Source organism: Eubalaena glacialis, chromosome 14, assembly GCF_028564815.1.
Source record: "Eubalaena glacialis isolate mEubGla1 chromosome 14, mEubGla1.1.hap2.+ XY, whole genome shotgun sequence".
Lineage (NCBI taxonomy): Eukaryota > Metazoa > Chordata > Mammalia > Artiodactyla > Balaenidae > Eubalaena > Eubalaena glacialis.
Window position 1 is genome coordinate 65,740,001 of NC_083729.1, and position 16,935 is coordinate 65,756,935.

General features: G+C 36.9%; 1 protein-coding gene across 1 annotated transcript in view; it reads right to left on the minus strand.

Annotated features, from left to right (window-relative positions):
- TACR1 (tachykinin receptor 1) overlaps positions 1 to 16,935 on the minus strand; it is a 310,975-nt gene that overhangs the window by 105,712 nt on the left and 188,328 nt on the right. The window contains exon 2 of the mRNA XM_061210526.1: positions 14,560 to 14,754. Coding sequence (XP_061066509.1) covers positions 14,560 to 14,754 — 195 coding nt within the window. The remainder of the gene's footprint in view (positions 1 to 14,559; positions 14,755 to 16,935) is intronic.

The following is a 16,935-nucleotide window of genomic DNA, read 5'->3' on the forward strand; positions in this document are numbered from 1 at the left end:
GAGTTTAAGAAGCAAAGGTGTTAGCTCTTCTCTAAATGTTTGATAGAATTCGCCTGTGACGCCCTCTGGTCCTGGACTTTTGTTTAAGGGAAAAAATTTTTTTAAATTTATTTTATTTATTTATTTTTGGCTGCATTGGGCTTTTGTTGCTGTGTGTGGGCTTTCTCCAATTGTGGTGAGTGGGGGCTACTCTTGGTTACAGTGCGCGGGTTTACCTTTGTGGTGGCTTCTCTTTGTTGTTGAACATGGGCTCTAGGTGCGTGGGCTTCAGTAGTTGCAGCATGCAGACTCAGTGCTTGTGGCTCGGGGGCTCTAGAGCACAGCCTCCATGGTTGTGCCACATGTGCTTAGTTGCTCTGCAGCATGTGGGATCTTCCCAGACCAGGGCTCGAACCTGTGTCCCCTGCATTGGCAGGCAGATTTTTAACCACTGAGCCACCAGGGAAGCCCTACTGGAAGATTTTAATTACAGTTTCAATTTCATTACTTGTGATTGGTATGTTCATATCTTCTAATTCTTCCTGGTTCATTTTTGGAAGGTTGTACTTTTCTAAGAATGTTTCCATTTCTTCCATGTTGTCCATTCTATTGGCATAGTGTTGCTTGTATAGTCTCTTATGATCCTTTGTATTCCTGCATTGTCAGTTATAATTTCTCCATTTCATTTCTAATTTTATTGATTTGAATTCTATCCCTTTTTTCTTGATGCATCTGGTTAAAGGTTTATCAATTTTTTTTATGTTCTCAGAGAATCAACTTTTAGTTTTATTGATGTTTGCTATTGTTTTCTTCATTTCTATTTCATGTATTTCTGCTCTGGTCTTTATGATTTCTTTCCTTTTATTAACTTTGGGGGGTTTTTTTGTTCTTCTTTCTCTAGTTGCTTTAGGTGTAAGGTTAGATTTTTTATTTGAGACTTTTCTGGTTTCTTGAGGTGAGATTGAATTGCTATAAACTTCCCTCTTAGAATTGCTTTTGCTGTGTCCCATAGGTTTTGGGTTTTCATGTTTTCATTGTCATTTGTTTCTATATACTTTTTGATTTCTTCTGTGATCTCTTAGTTATTTAGTAGCATAATGTTTAGCCTCCATTTGTTCATGTTTTTTACAGTTTTTTTCCTGTAATTGATTTCTAATCTCATAGTGTTGTGGTCAGAAAAGATTCTTGATATGATTTCAGTTGTTTTAAATTTACCAAGGCTTGATCTGTGACCCAAGATGTGATCTATCTTGGAGAATGTTCCATGTGCACTTGAGAAGAAAGTGTATTCTACCACTTTTGGGTGGAATGTTCTATAAATATCGATTAAATCTATTTGGTCTGTTGTGTCATTTAAAGCTTGTGTTTCTTTGTTTATTTTCTCTCTGGATGATCTGTCTATTGATGTAAGTGGGATGTTAAAGTCCCCCACTATTATTGTGTTACTGTCGATTTCCCCTTTTATGACTATTAGTATTTGCCTTATATATTGAGGTGCTTCTATGTTGGGTGCATAAATATTTACAATTGTTATATCTTCATTTTTGATTGATCCCTTGATCATTATGTAGTGTCCTTTCTTGTCTCTTGCAACAGTCTTTATTTTAAAGTCTATTTTTTCTGATATGAATATTGCTACTCCATCTTTCTTTTGATTTCCATTTGCATGGAATATCTTTTTTCCATCCCCTCACTTTCTGTCTGTATGTGTCCCTAGGACTGAAATGGGTCTCTTGTAGACAGATTATATACAGGTCTTGTTTTTGTATCCATTCAGCCAATCTGTGTCTTTTGGTTGGAGCACTTAATCTATTTACATTCAAGATAATTATTGATATGTATGTTCCTATTGCTATTTTCTTAATTGTTTTGTGTTTGTTTTTGTGGGTCTTTTTCTTCTCTTGTGTTTCCCACTTAGAGAAGTTCCTTTAGCATTTGTTCGAAAGTTGGTTTTGTGGTGCTGAATTCTCTTAGCTTTTGCTTGTCTGTAAAGCTTTTCATTTCTCTGTTGAATCTGAATGAGATCCTTGCTGGGTAGTGTAATCTTGGTTGTAGGATTTTCCCTTTCATCACTTTCAATATATCCTGGCACTCCCTTCTATCCTACAGAGTTTCTGCTGAAAAATCAGCTGATAACCTTATGGGAATTCTCTTTTATATTATTTGTTGCTTTTCCCTTGCTATTTTTAATATTTTTTCCTTGAATTTATGTTTTTTAGTTTGATTAATATGTGTCTCAGTGTGTTTCATCTTGGGTTTATGCTGTATGGGACTCTCTGTGGTTCCTGGACCTGTGTGGCTATTTCCTTTCCCATGTCAGGGAAGTTTTTGACTATAATCTCTTCAAATATTTTCTCAGATCCTATTTCTTTCTCTTCCTCTTCTGGGACCCCTATAATTCGAATGTTGTTGAATTTAATTTGTCCCAGAGGTCTCTGAGACTGTCCTCATTTCTTTTCAGTCTTTTTTCTTTATTCCATTCCATGGCAGTTATTTTCACCATTCTATCTTCCAGTTCACTTATCTGTTCTTCTGCCTCAGTTATTCTGCTATTGATTCCTTCTAGTGTATTTTTCATTTCAGTTATTGTGTTGTTCATCACTGTTTGTTTGTTGTTTAGTTCTTGTAAGTCCTTGTTAAACATTTCTTTTATTTTCTCAATTCATGCCTCCATTTCTATTTCTATTTGGATCATCTTTACTATTGTCACTCTGAATTCTTTTTCAAGTATGTTGCCTATTTCCTCTTCATTTATTTGCTCTTGTAGGGTTTTACCTTAATCTTTCATCTGTAACATATTTTTTGGTCATCTCATTTTTTTGATGGGTGGGGCTGTGTTCCTATCTTGCTGATTGTTTGGCCTGAGGCATCCGCCACTGGAGTTTTTAGGCAGTTGGATGCAGGCAGGTCTTGTTGCCGAGATGAGGACCTCTGAGAGAGCTTACACTGACTAATATTCCTGGGGCCTGAAGATCTCTGTTAGTCCAGTGGTTTGGACTCGGCGCTCCAACCACAGGTGCTCAGGTCTCCTCTATGATAATTATGTCAATGGTTTGTCTCATACATTGTGGGTTTTTTCCCTCACTTTGTCATTTGCCAAACTCTCTCATGGAGTTTCCTGACATACAGTATTTAATAAATATATATATATATACCTGTATCTATATCTAAGTTTATACTCAAACCAGCCATGTATTTCATTTTAGTTTTGTCTTGAGTGTTATTTTTTGAAAGCTTTCACTCCTTTCCAATTTATTTGGAATTTATATTCGTTTTAAGATGTGAGAAAGAAACACATTTTTAGGATTAGCGCAGAGTTTCACCAGAATATATATTATGGACAATATTTCTGTGGGATGTTACCAGGGGTTAGTCAAAAGAAGGATTCTATGATCAAGTAAATTTGGGAAACACAAGGTTTAAACAAAACCATCAGGTTTCTTTACTGCAAAATTATCAGAGTGGAGCCTATTCATTACAATATTATTTGAAATAGCAAAACACTAGGAGCACTCCAAATATAAATCAATATCATGCCAGATAAATAAGTTATGTTTTTTTCTATACAAAGTAATACTATGCAGCTGTAAAGAAAACAATGAGACTATTTGCTCAATACTAAGGGGAAAGGATATCTGAGTTAAACTGTAAGTGGAAAAAACAAGAATATAATATGTTATATATGACACTTTGTGTTAAGAAAGGAGACAATTAGAATATGTAGTCAAACCCTTTTAGATAAGCAGAAAGGAACTTTGGAAAGCTCACAAGAAACTAAGAACAAAACAGATGGAGAGATATACCATGTTCTTGGATTGGAAGAATCAATATTGTAAAAATGACTATACTACCCAAAGCAATCTACAGATTCAATGCAATCCCTATCAAATTACCAATGGCATTTTTTTAAAGAACTAGAACAAAAAAATCTTAAAATTTGTATGGAGACACAAAAGACCCCAAATAGCAAAAGCAGTCTTCAGGGAAACAAACAGAGCTGGAGGAATCAGACTCCCTGACTTCAGACTATACTACAAAGATACAGTAATCAAGACAATATGGTACTGGCACAAAAAGAGAAGTATAGATCAATGGAATAGGATAGAAAGCCCAGAGATAAACCCACGCACATATGGTCAACTAAACTATGACAAAGGAGGCAAGGATATACAATGGAGAAAAGACAGTCTCTTCAATAAGTGGTGCTGGGAAAACTGGACAGCTACATGTAAAAGAATGAAATTAGAACCCTCCCTAACACCATACACAAAAATAAACTCAAAATGGATTAGAGACCTAAATGTAAGACCAGACACTGTAAAAATCTTAGAAGAAAACATAGGCAGAACACTCTTTGACATAAATCACAGCAAGATCCTTTTTGATCCACCTCCCAGACTAATGGAAATAAAAACAAAAATAAACAAATGGGACCTAATGAAACTTAAAAGCTTTTGCACAGCAAAGGAAACTACAAACAAGACGAAAAGACAACCCTCAGAATGGGAGAAAATATTTGAAAATGAATCAATGGACAAAGGATTAATCTCCAAAATATATAAACATCTCATGCAGCTCAATATTAAAAAAACAAATAACCCAATCAAAAAATGGGCAGAAGACCTAAATAGACATTTCTCCAAAGAAGACATATAGTTGGCCAAGAAGCACATGAAAAGCTGCTCAACATCACTAATTATTAGAGAAATGCAAATCAAAATTACAATGAGGTATCACCTCACACCAGTTAGAATTGGCATCATCAGAAAATCTACAAACAAGAAATGCTGGAGAGGGTGTGGAGAAAAGGGAACCCTCTTGTACTGTTGGTGGGAATGTAAAATGATACAGCCACTATGGAGAACAGTATGGAGGTTCCTTTAAAAAGTAAAAATAGAATTACCATATGACCCAGCAATCCCACTACTGGGCATTATAACCATATAATTCAAAAAGACACATGCACCCGAATGTTCATTGCAGCACTATTTACAACAGCCAGGTCATGGAAGCAGCCTAAATGCCCATTGACAGAAGAATGGATAAAGAAGATGTGGTACATATATACAATGGAATATTACTCAGCTGTAAAAAGGAATGAAATTGGGTCATTTGTAGAAACGTGGATGGATCTAGAGGCTGTCATATAGAGTGAAGAAAGTCAGAAAGAGGAAAACAAATGTCGTATATTAACGCATATATGTGGAACCTAGAAAAATGGTACAGATGAACCAGTTGGCAGGGCAGAAATAGAGACACAGATGTAGAGAACAAACATATGGACACCAAGGGGAGAAAGTGGCGGGGTAAAGGGGGTGCTGTGATGAATTGGGAGATTGGGATTGACATATATACACTAATATGTATAAAATGTATAACTAATAAGAACCTGCTGTATAAAAAAGTAAATTAATTAAAATTTAAAAATTCAAAAGAAACTAAGAACAGTGGTTAGAGGGAGAAATCTTTTTTCTGATTACTTTTTACACTTACTGGTTTTTAAACCACATGAATATATTACATAAAAAAGTAAATTTAAAAATTTAAAAATGGAAAGCCTCTTAGAGGCTTCAGTACATTAATGTAATTTTGACTCTCTAAGTTGTGGGTAGCTGTGAGTTATGTGGTTACCCACAATGGTTACTTATAAACTCATTCAAGTTACAAAATCCTACAGAATTTGGGGTTCTCAGGTTTCCAAAAAAATTTATGGAAAAATCATTTCAGAATTCACATGTTATCTGTAGCATATACTATATACAAAATTTTATATTCTTGGGTTTCTGTGTGTGTGTGTATGTATGTGTCTGTGCGTGTGTGTGTGTTTGTATGTGTGTGTGATTTCTATTCTGTTTTTTATTGATCAATTCTATCCTCAGTACTGAGTATTTTCATATCTGAAGGAGCAAGTCACTTCTTATATTTCTTTTTTATTTTGCTGATATCGAAATTAATTCTTCTCTTTCAGCATTTTCTTGAACTATTTTAATCCTTTTATTCTTTCAGATGATTTGTTTTATCAGCCATCTAAACATACTTGTTGGAATAGTTTGAGAAGAACTGATATCTTAATGGAATTACATAAAGACAGAAGGGCGTTTCCACCTTTTTGGCTATTGTGAATAATGCTGCTATGAACATTGGTGTACAAATTTTAAAAATATGTATATAGAAGGGAGATTGTTTCCTATATACCCTTAGATACTTTCCAGGTTTTGGATCATGTGAAATGTTTCTCAAATATTCTGTTATGGCATTCAGTAAAGTCTAAAATAGCATGATTTTTTTGTTTTTCTTCATATAATGCCTATTTCTTAATTTTCTGGGGTTTTGTTTGTTTTTGTTGTGAAGAAGATGTGTTATTCACTTTATTTTCTCAAGGATTATTGCTGATATAAACTATTTTTTTCTTTAATACATATTACATTTTAACAAATTTATTTTTGACATTTATTGAGAAAATATATACTTCTCTTTGACCAATTCATTTGATAAAATAAAATAACAATTTCCTGATAACTTACTAACGTTATTGCTGGAAGAAGTCATGCTCAAAAAATAAAACATTGCTATTTTAATATAATTTTGAATTCTTTTGTGTGAATCTCTTATCTATAGATGGAAATGGAATTGGCCTAAAGGTTTGTTTTTGGAGCTTAGTTTGTCAACTTTTTACATTTAGGTCATACCAAATGTGTATAATAAATTAGCAAGTTCTCCATATGGTTCTGAACTCATTAAGAACTTATAAGATATTTGAAAGAAATTCTCTGCACAAATTTTGATTCCAGTGCCTTTTATAAATGTAACTCTTGAACAGTATTTTCATTCTTCCCCTCTCAAGCTGCATTAATGTGATTTACAGTTTTGTAGAAAATTGTCCATTTAATCTTACATTCAATTACACTATCAGGCCTGGTTGTGTTTTCTCTTTCAGTAAGGTCAGCTATCTCTGGAAATTTAACATGACAACACAAAGGAATCCCAAATTTGGTAGTCCCATCTTTTTCAGGCTTACACTTTCACCTCCAAATTAGGGGTTGCCATATGTATTGCACATAACTTCCCATGGTGGCTACTGCCTCCTCTTTGTCTCTGTCTGTGCCATATCTACCAGAAAGGTAGTGAAATTTCTGGCATTTTTATGGCAACCTCCATAGTTTCTGCATTAATGTAAGCTTTTCCTTCTCCTTCTCCTTCTTTTTTTTTTTTTTTACTTTATTTACTATAATTTTTTTGTCTGAGAGTCAGGGTTAAAGGCTTGTTTTCATGCAACCATTTTTCCCTGAAATATCAATGCACTTTTCATTATCAGTTTAACTGCTTTCCATCAACAGCAGTGACAATACTAGGAGTGCTGGGCTATATAAATGTAGTGGGTGTCGGGGAGGAGATTAATCATAGAAGCTAGCATAAACAGTCCTGGAACCACAAATATGCTGACACCCTTTTGGCAAGGCCTGGAGCAGCTTGGTAAAGGATCCACACTTGTTTTTCATTTGTGAAATAATCAAGAATGTGGAAAATTGGGGAAGTAAACTGCAGGTACTTTTTCTAATATTCTTTTTTCCTTCTTATTCTCCACCAATTAGTCAATTTTTAATTTTCATTATTATTAATGAAACTAAAGGATATGTATAAATGTAAATATTTCAGCTAAGATGGTGGGACATGACATACAAAAGACAAAATGCTATAAATAAAGATAGTCTTCTGTTACAATTGGTACTAATAAAGAATTATATTAGAAGACCTCCCTGGTGGTGCAGTGGTTTAGAATACACCTGCCAGACGTAGAGAATGGACTTTAGGACACAGGGAAGGGGAAGGGTAAGCTGGGACGAAGTGAGAGAGTGGCAGTGACATATATACACTATCAAATGTAAAATAGGTAGCTAGTGGGAAGCAGCTGCATAGCACAGGGATATCAGCTCAGTGCTTTGTGACCACCTAGAGGGGTGGGATAGGGAAGATGGGAGGGAGACACAAGAGGGAGGGGATATGGAGATATATGTATATGTATAGCTGATTCACTTTGCTATACAGCAGAAACTAACACAACATTGTAAAGCAATTATACTCCAATAAAGATGATTAAAAAAAAAAAGAATCTGCCTGCCAATGCAGGGGACACGGGTTGGAGCCCTAGTCTTGGAAGATCCCACATGCCACAGAGCAACTAAGCCCCTGTGCCACAACTACTGAGCCCGTGCTCTAGAGCCCGTGAGCCACAACTACTGAGCCTGCATGTCACAACTACTGAAGCCCATGCACCATGCTCTGCAACAAGAGAAGCTACCACAATGAGAAGCCCGTGCACTGCAACAAAGAGTAACCCCCACTCGCCACAACTAGAGAAAGCCCGAGGGCAGCAACGAAGACCCAATGCAGCCAAAAATAAATAAATAAAATGAATAAATTTATAAAAAATAAAAGAATTATATTAGAGTTAATATATCCACATTCATGTACACTTCCACAAAATCTCCAGGTAATTATAGTCATGAGTGATGCTGTTTTCTGACATAGTTTCCTTTCCCAGGACTATTGGTAATATTTGGAATTCAGATAAGCACATCTTACTTTATGCTAAAACTTTACCACAAAGTTATGTACAAAGAAGTTTAATTAACAGAAAATGACATATGACCAATATTAATAAATGATTCAGGGAAGCTGAAATTCCCCAGGCTGCCTAAATCTCATTCTTTGGGATGTAGTTCTCATTTTTCATCCCTATTACAGACATTTTCTTGGCCGTATTGGTGAGCCCTCTGATAAAGAAATATTGGCTCATTCATCTTCCTTGTCCTCAGGGGTATTACCCCATAACGTTCCAGGGCCATGGCAACTTGACAGCTTGCATAGCATCCTCAAGAGTGGGCTTGGATCCAAATAATTTTGAAAGCTACTGAATTTGCATTTTGCAAAGCCAAATATTTCTTCTTTATACTTTCATTTTTCTTTTACTGTGCTGTTTTTCTCCATCGGGAAGAGTTACTTTTGGTTACCTGTGAAATTTTTCTTCCTCACCAGTCAATCACTCTACCATTATAGGACTTCCTAGGTAGTGTCACAGTTTCACGAGAGCAGTCACAGCTGCCAAGTTGCTAAAATTATGGCAGGACTCAATCACAAACTATGACAATACTATATTAATAATGAACTCAAGTCTCCAGTTTCATGAATGTTATAATGTTAGAATAACATTCCATAACTGCAGATTGTAGACATAAACAGTGGATGGCAGAAGACATTGAACCTGTCCCTGCATGAATCTAGGGATGTAGCTAGAAGCAGCCTGCTTATGAAGTTTGCTGTTTTATCTTACTAGTCAGCTAAGGGAAATCACTGGAGTAATCAATTTTCAAAGAAGGAGATTAGTTTAAAAAACTATTATTTACATATGCATACACACATATATATTCACATCAAATTGTAGAAACATGTTTAATGACATAAGAAATTCTTTATGATATGGGAAATGGCGGATTATAAGATGTAAATACAAATGACTCAAACTATGAAAAAAATTCAACCCCATTCCTAATAAGAGAAATGCATTTTCAACTTTAGTGGGCAAAAATCTAAAATCTTGACAATACAGTCTGTTGGCAAGGCTGTGGAGAAACAGAGACTTTCACACATTTCTGGTGGAAATGTAAATTAGTATGGAGGGCAAATATAAAAATTTGACTCAGCAATTCCATTTTTGGGATTTTTATGCTCCACATAGCCTTACATGATAAATGTAAAGGTTATTCATGACAGCACTCCAATAGCAAAAGGCCCAAGTCCACTAAAAATGACTGGTTAAATAATATTGTACATTTATAACATGGAGTACTGTGTAGCTGAAAAAAAGAATAGAGAAGCTCTTCATGAACTGATATGAAAAGGTCTCTAAGAAGTATTAAGTTAAATAAAAAACAGGGTACAGAACAATGTGCATAATAAGCTACATTTTGTGTTACAAAAATGGAAACAATCTATATTTGTGTTGACCTGTAGGTACACAAGACACTTCAAAAGAAACTAAGAACAATATTTCCCTGGGTGGGAATTCATCAAAATGTTAGAGCCTTTGTAAATGATGGGAATATGGGTGATAAAAGAAATTATAAGAATTTTCATTATACTCCATAATTTATTTATATTTTTAAATGCAAAATGAAGTTTTAAATGATTTTCCAGGAAGATGAACCAAGTCTATCTGTAGCATTTTGTAGCCCAGATGTACGTGCTTATGAATAATAGCAGCAAGGGATGAGTGCTGTGGAGAGTCTATGGGCTTGTTCTCTGGTTAACATTTGTCACATCCTTCCAGGGACAATAATTTGTCCTAACCCCCCTTAGACCAATTGGAAAAATTCCAAATGGGCTGACACATAGGAGTCAGCAAGGCAAAATGCAAGTAAACATGAGAATGAAATGGGGTCTATCCATACTTCGGCTTATTCAGAGATGAGTACTTTGAATGTCACCCCAGGCAGAGCCCACACTTCAGAAGATAATTTCTTATGGAGGGAATTTTGGGGTTATCCCAATGGAAGCAGTATCTTGAGAGCTTGTAAAAGCAAAAATCTTTGGATAGCATTTAATTTTAAGTTAAATAAAAATGAAACATAAATTCCAGAAAAAGTGCATAAGTCAAACTACTTGGTATTATGAGTAATTTTTAAGCAAACACTCATGCTACTACCATTGTGCTGGAGAAATATAATGCCATATCCTCAGAAGCAACTCCTAGTGTCCCTTCTTGATCACATCCCTTTCTCTCCCTTGAAAGATAATCACAGTCTTCACTTTCATTGTGACTACTTCTTTGCTTGCAGTTGTAGTATTACCACCTTTCATTTTGCTTGTTTTAAAACCTTATTTACAAGAGCCATTTATGCTGCATGGAGCTACATTTTGTTCATTCTGTCAACTACATAATATTCCATTGCATGCTTGTACCACATTTAAAATATCCATCTAACTGAAGATGGACATTTGGAATATCTCCAGTTTAGGGCTTTAAGAATGATGCTGATATAAACAATATCTAGATGTATGTGGATTCATAGCATGAGTTTTTCTAGGGTAATTAATTACCCCTGAGTGAAATTGCAGGGTTATGGGGGTATGAATAGTTTCTTCTTTTCTAGATACTACAAAATGTTTTCCAATGTGGTTTTATCAATGTATACTTTTAGCAGTCTACTAAGTTTCTTCACCAAAAGTTTTAAATGCTTAGTTTAGTCAGACTTCTGAACATTTGCTAGTCTAATAGGTGGATAGTAAGATCTCATTATGGTTTTAATTTTCATTTCACTGTTGATGAATGAAGTTGTGTGCCTCTTTATATATTAATTGGTCATTTAATATATAAGGATATCTTTTATCTGTTCTTTTATTGGATTGCCTTTCTTTAAAAGTGTTTAATTTAATCCATGTATTAATAAGAATCTAAATGATAAATGATCAGGGTTAGAGGTTAACCATGTAACCAGAAGGCAAATGCAGCAATCTAAGATTTTCACAAAACATTTTAGTGTAATTATCTGGCATAAATTATTCATCAGATGAATTGGGCCTAAGCATTTGCCCACCTCACTCTCTGCTGCCAGTTTTCTGCCCATGTACCCAGATCAATGAATGATGCTAACAACAGTGGGTAACATTCACTAGATTCTTTCCAATGTGCATGGCACTGAGCTAAGCAAGTACCTTATTTACTTCTCTCAACACCCCTATATGGACTGTACTATTAGGCTTAGAAGCTTGAATAACTTGACCATTATGACTCAACTAGAGAGATATGTAGCTGGGAGTTGATCCCTCATTTAGCTCTCAAGCCTATGCTCTTACCCTGTCTCAAAATAAAGTTTCCTTATGGTTTCAAATTTGGAATTACTGTGTACTGTGGAAATGGCAATCATTAGTTCTAATAGAAGAGAATATAATAAAGTACTTAGTTTAGAACTGATGAAATTTAAATTCCCTAAAAAATATATCATGATGCATTATGACAGATACTGACAAAAACAAAATAGGTTTGCATAAAGCTTACACTTACGTTTGTATCACAGACAATAGGTGAATGGCAAATGTGGACTCTTTCAACTTACTACTGCATCTATAAACATTTTATACATCTTGAATAGATAAAATCAGGAGCTCTTAATCCAGGCCCATTTTTTTTAGGTTAAAATCATGAAATAAACAATAATGGCAAACCTAACCATGCATCCAGTAGCAGTTACCCAAAATTCTTTAAAGGTAACTTGAAAGGACAGTCCAAAACGTTGAGTCTCAAAGGGACTTTCTAATCATTAGTAAGCATAAAATAGCAAAATGTTTAAAAGTAAAACACTAAACACTACTGTTTCTTGCATGAGATCCCAGAGATCTATGAGAAAATAAACCTTTATTTCCAAGTTAAAATTTGAATTTGTTGGAAGATAAAAGAACTGTGCTTATTTGAAGCAAAAAGTTGCAGAAAGGGGATCAGACTTTGAAAAGATCACAAGAACTAATAACTGAGCTAAGGTCCATGAAGTTGACGGCAGTTTCTGAAGCAGTTTATATAATGAGCTTTAATTCAGAGGGTTTTTTTTCCCCCTTTTGAGGGAAGCTTCTGGCTTGAACATGTTCATGGGTCCTGTACAGCTTGTAAAGCTATATTCTTTCTCCCTCTGTGACTCTGCTCAGGCTTGTAGTTTCATTTGAAAGAAAAATGCTCAATATCTCCTAGGCTAAGCATTAATCCTCCCACTGACTGATCAATTAAATCCCGCTGTCTGTGTCTGGAAGGCAAAGTCTGAGCTTTATGTATTGCTTTCTGGCAAGCCACATTTCCGTGCTCCATGGAACAGATGCAGTAGTGTAACTCTGTGTGCAACAGGCTTTTGGACCCTCAAATCTAGAGGGCCAACAGGTACAGTGTCTCATTTTACCATTTAATAAGTTCAAAGGTCTATAATGATTATATTATACTGTCTAATGAATTTAGTTCAACAACAGTATCTTATCCTTTGTATGGCATTTAATAGCTTACAAGGTGAGAATACATTAACTTATTTGCTCTTCAAAACAGCTTTTTATGTGAGGCGGTGCTTTATCATGTTCCATTTAACAACAGGAGAGACTGCGCTCTTGCCCAGGGTCACATAGCTAGAAACTGGCAATCTTGTAATTAAAACCCAGATCTTCTGATTCTAACACCAGTGGTCTTTTACAATTCACTTAATAAACCCAAGATTGGAGAATTACAGAGGACTTTCAAAAGGAGCCATATTATCAGTGTGCTTTGAATCCAGAAAACTGATGATAATATAAATGTCACATTGCTGCTCACTTGAATAGAACAAAACAAAGAATAAGCCATTATAATGTTGCCTCTAAGATAAGAAATCTTGGAAAATGTGCCAAGATAGCTTTAAAAAACCCTAAATGTGATCGGTCAGGCCGCTGGAAGAGAAGCAGGCCTGTCCTGTGGGGGACCTGTAACTCATAAGGTCTCAATGTTCTGGCCTTGCCTTCCCATGCATTTCACAGGTATAAGTATTTTTCCAGCTGCAAAATCCTAGAAAGTAGGTGTTTTGGTTTAGTTTTCCCCAGAGACACAACCTGAGATAAAGATTCAAGTGCAAATGACTTATTTGGAAGGAGAAAGAAACACCAGTAGGGAGTGGGGCTAACAAAGGGTGTGTCATTGAGCCAGCTGCTACCAGGGTCACTGGAGCTTAATCCCAAGAGGAAACCCTGAACACAGTAAAACACACACACCTCAGAGACCTCCCACCTGAAAGGGGAGGGAGCTGGGGTGTTCATATGCCAACTCCCATCAGTTTGTTTGTTTGTTTGTTTTGGTTGAGTTGTGTCTTTGTTGCTGTGTGCAGGCTCTCTCTAGTTGCGGTGAGCGCAGGCTGCTCTTCACTGCGGTGCGCGGGCTTCTCATTGCGGTGGCATCACTTGTTGCAGAGCACGGGCTGTAGGCGTGTGGGCTTCAATAGTTGTGGCTCGCAGGCTTTAGAGCACAGGCTCAGTAGTTGTGGTGCACTGGCTTAGTTGCTCCACGGCATGTGAGACCTTCCCGGACCAGGGCTCTAACCCCTGTCCCCTGCATTGGCAGGCGGATTCTTAACCACTGCACCACCAGGGAAGTTCCCCCATCAGTTGTTTTTGAGAGCTGCTGGGAGTGTGGAGGGAAGGATAATTCCCTTACCCTCTGGCATGCTGTGCAAGAGGGCAAAATGGCATTCTATAGGGTAGGAAAAAGTTCCCAGGCAAAGAAATGCAGACACAGGCAGGGCAAAGTCACTGGTAAGAGGGACACGGTAGTGTGCCCAAATGGTATGCTATAACAGGATCCAGGTCTTATATTTTAAAACTTTTCATTCAAAGTCCAGAATAGTATTTGGGACATAATAGTCTCCTGATAATTATGGACACATCAACCTGACATCAGAGTGGTTGTGAGAAATGTTTACAAATAAAATCCTAACATACAAATTAAGTCCTAAGCAACAAAAGAACAAAAGAAAGAAGGAACAAGAAAGGGCAAAGAAGGCACTGGAATTCATCTCTACTCACACTTTCTCATAAATCTTGTTGGGATGCTCCGGCCATTCGATCATGCACACCACTCGGTTGGGCATGGTCTCCGTGGTTGAGTAGTAGCCCTGGGGGAAGGCCAGGAGGAGAGCCAGGACCCAGATGACACAGATGACCACCTTGGTGGCTGTGGCCGACAGCCGGGGCTGGAGGGGGTGGATGATGGCCATGTACCTGGAACAGAGAAGAAAGGACAAAATTCCAATTTGGTCACCATAATTTGCATTAGTGATTATGCATTGTTCCTGCCCAGTGAAAAATTCTCCAGAAACCCTTTGAGTCCTGGTGATTTTTACAATTATTTTCTTTTTCATATTCTATCCTTAAGCTTTATGACTTTTATGACATAAATGCTAAACTCAGCCATATATTTTTAATATTTTAGAACCCATCTAGCAACATTCCAGGAGAGAAATTTTCATCCTTGTCCTTATGCTAGGGACATGATGCCTAAGTATATGTCAGTGGCTTACAGTGAAATAAGAAAAATAAGAACAACTTTGTGAATTTAGTCAATGTAAAGCCTATTTTTACCTTTTTTGGATTAAGGAATAATGGTGTTAGAAATAGTAGTTTTTAAAGTCCTGGTGTGGCAATGTAAAAGGCTAGCAATCCTGTACAGGTCCACACAATTTGAAGGGAAGTGAATGTGTACGAATGAGAAAGCAGTGGCCTAAAGCCAACAAAAAAAAATAGCTCCTGGAGAAATCTTCACTCATTCTTTGAACATCTAGAAGTCAGTGTATGGCTAACAAAGTATGCTTCATGAAGAGAAAGAGACTCTCCACCTCCTGAGACAGACACACTTGAGCATATCAAAGCCCAGGGTAGATGAAACCTCTCTGCAGGAAGAGGGAAGCAAAGTGAATGATGACTTTAGGTCTGGAGCCATTTCTCCATCTCTTACTTGGGATCAAGCACTGAGTGGTGTCATCTGAATGAGTGTCCACGTCTGAATTTGTGTATAGACTTTGAGATTCAGCAGAGATTTTAGAATTAGCAAATATTCCAATCAGCATTTCATATCAGTTATAATCACATCAATTCTGCCTCCTGCATTGAAGAAGTCATCTACCTTTTAAAGGGATAGGTTTAGCCCAGTCCCCTAACACCCCTGCCCCGAGTTTTTGAGGTGTGTGGTGGACAGGAACAAAGCACCTTGGGACGGAACACAGCTCATGCCCCTTCTAGGGTACTGCTCCCTTCCCCCATGTTGTGAGGACCCCTCCTGCCTGGAAGCTTGACTCAAAGTGGCTGCAGTCAAGTACTACCACCTCACTGGCCTGGTTACAGGGTCCTCACTTGGGGAAGGGGAGCCATGCCAACTTCTTTTCCCATCCCTTTGTTACTATTTGGCACTCTTAACGCCTGTCAATAAATATTGTCTACACTGAAAACAATTTTTTTTTTGCAGAGTTCATGGATCCATCCCTTAAAATATGCATTTTTTTTTCAGAATAGGAATTATATCTTATATCGCCTCCGGGGTTTAAATATCTGACAAAATCTCTGAATCATGCATTTGATTCTCTGACAGGCAGGTGTTTCTAGCTTCCATGGAACTGAATAGTCAATGGAGACTTCAGAAATGAGCAGACAAATAGAACAGCTGTCAGCTGGCTCCACATAATTCTTTTTTACAGTCTTTGGACTCTAGGATCTCTAGGCTGGAACTGGGGCCAGGGTTACAAGGAAAGCAATTTCATTCAGTATGTGCACTACAAATTCACACTGTGCACCTGCCCCATGCAGAACACTGTGTTTCCTTGTGAACTCCGAGTTTCTAATTTCTCCAAGGAGAAAATGCATATAAATAAACAGCCACAAAACATGACAGTAGGATATGTGACCTCAAGTGGTAATCTGATAAATACCTCAGAGCCTTAGGGAGGCTGCAGATTCGGAATGGCAGGTGGACAATTGAAGAGGCTTAAAGGGGTGTGCTTTGCTGGATTTGGGGTGAGCCTGCTGAGCACCTGGCTTGAAGGGCAAGAAGCATTCAGAGACTTCTTCCCTTCTCCATGTTATGAATAGTTACATCTTCCCTGTCTGAGAAGCTTGAAGGCTCAGTTTACATGAAGGCTTCCCTGATCGTCCTTTTATCACCCTAAACTTTAGAATATCTTTTCCCAGATTTTCTTGCTAGGGACCTAGGCTTTCCTTCTCTGGCCTGTAAGAGCGATGGCATTGACAGTGTTCAGTATATGAAAGTATATTACGATGCCTCAGGTCAGCTTTTTTTTTTTTTAACATCTTTATTGGAGTATAGTTGTTTACAAAGGTGTGTTAGTTTTGGCTTTATAACAAAGTGAATCAGTTATACATATACATATGTTCCCATATGTCTTCCCTCTT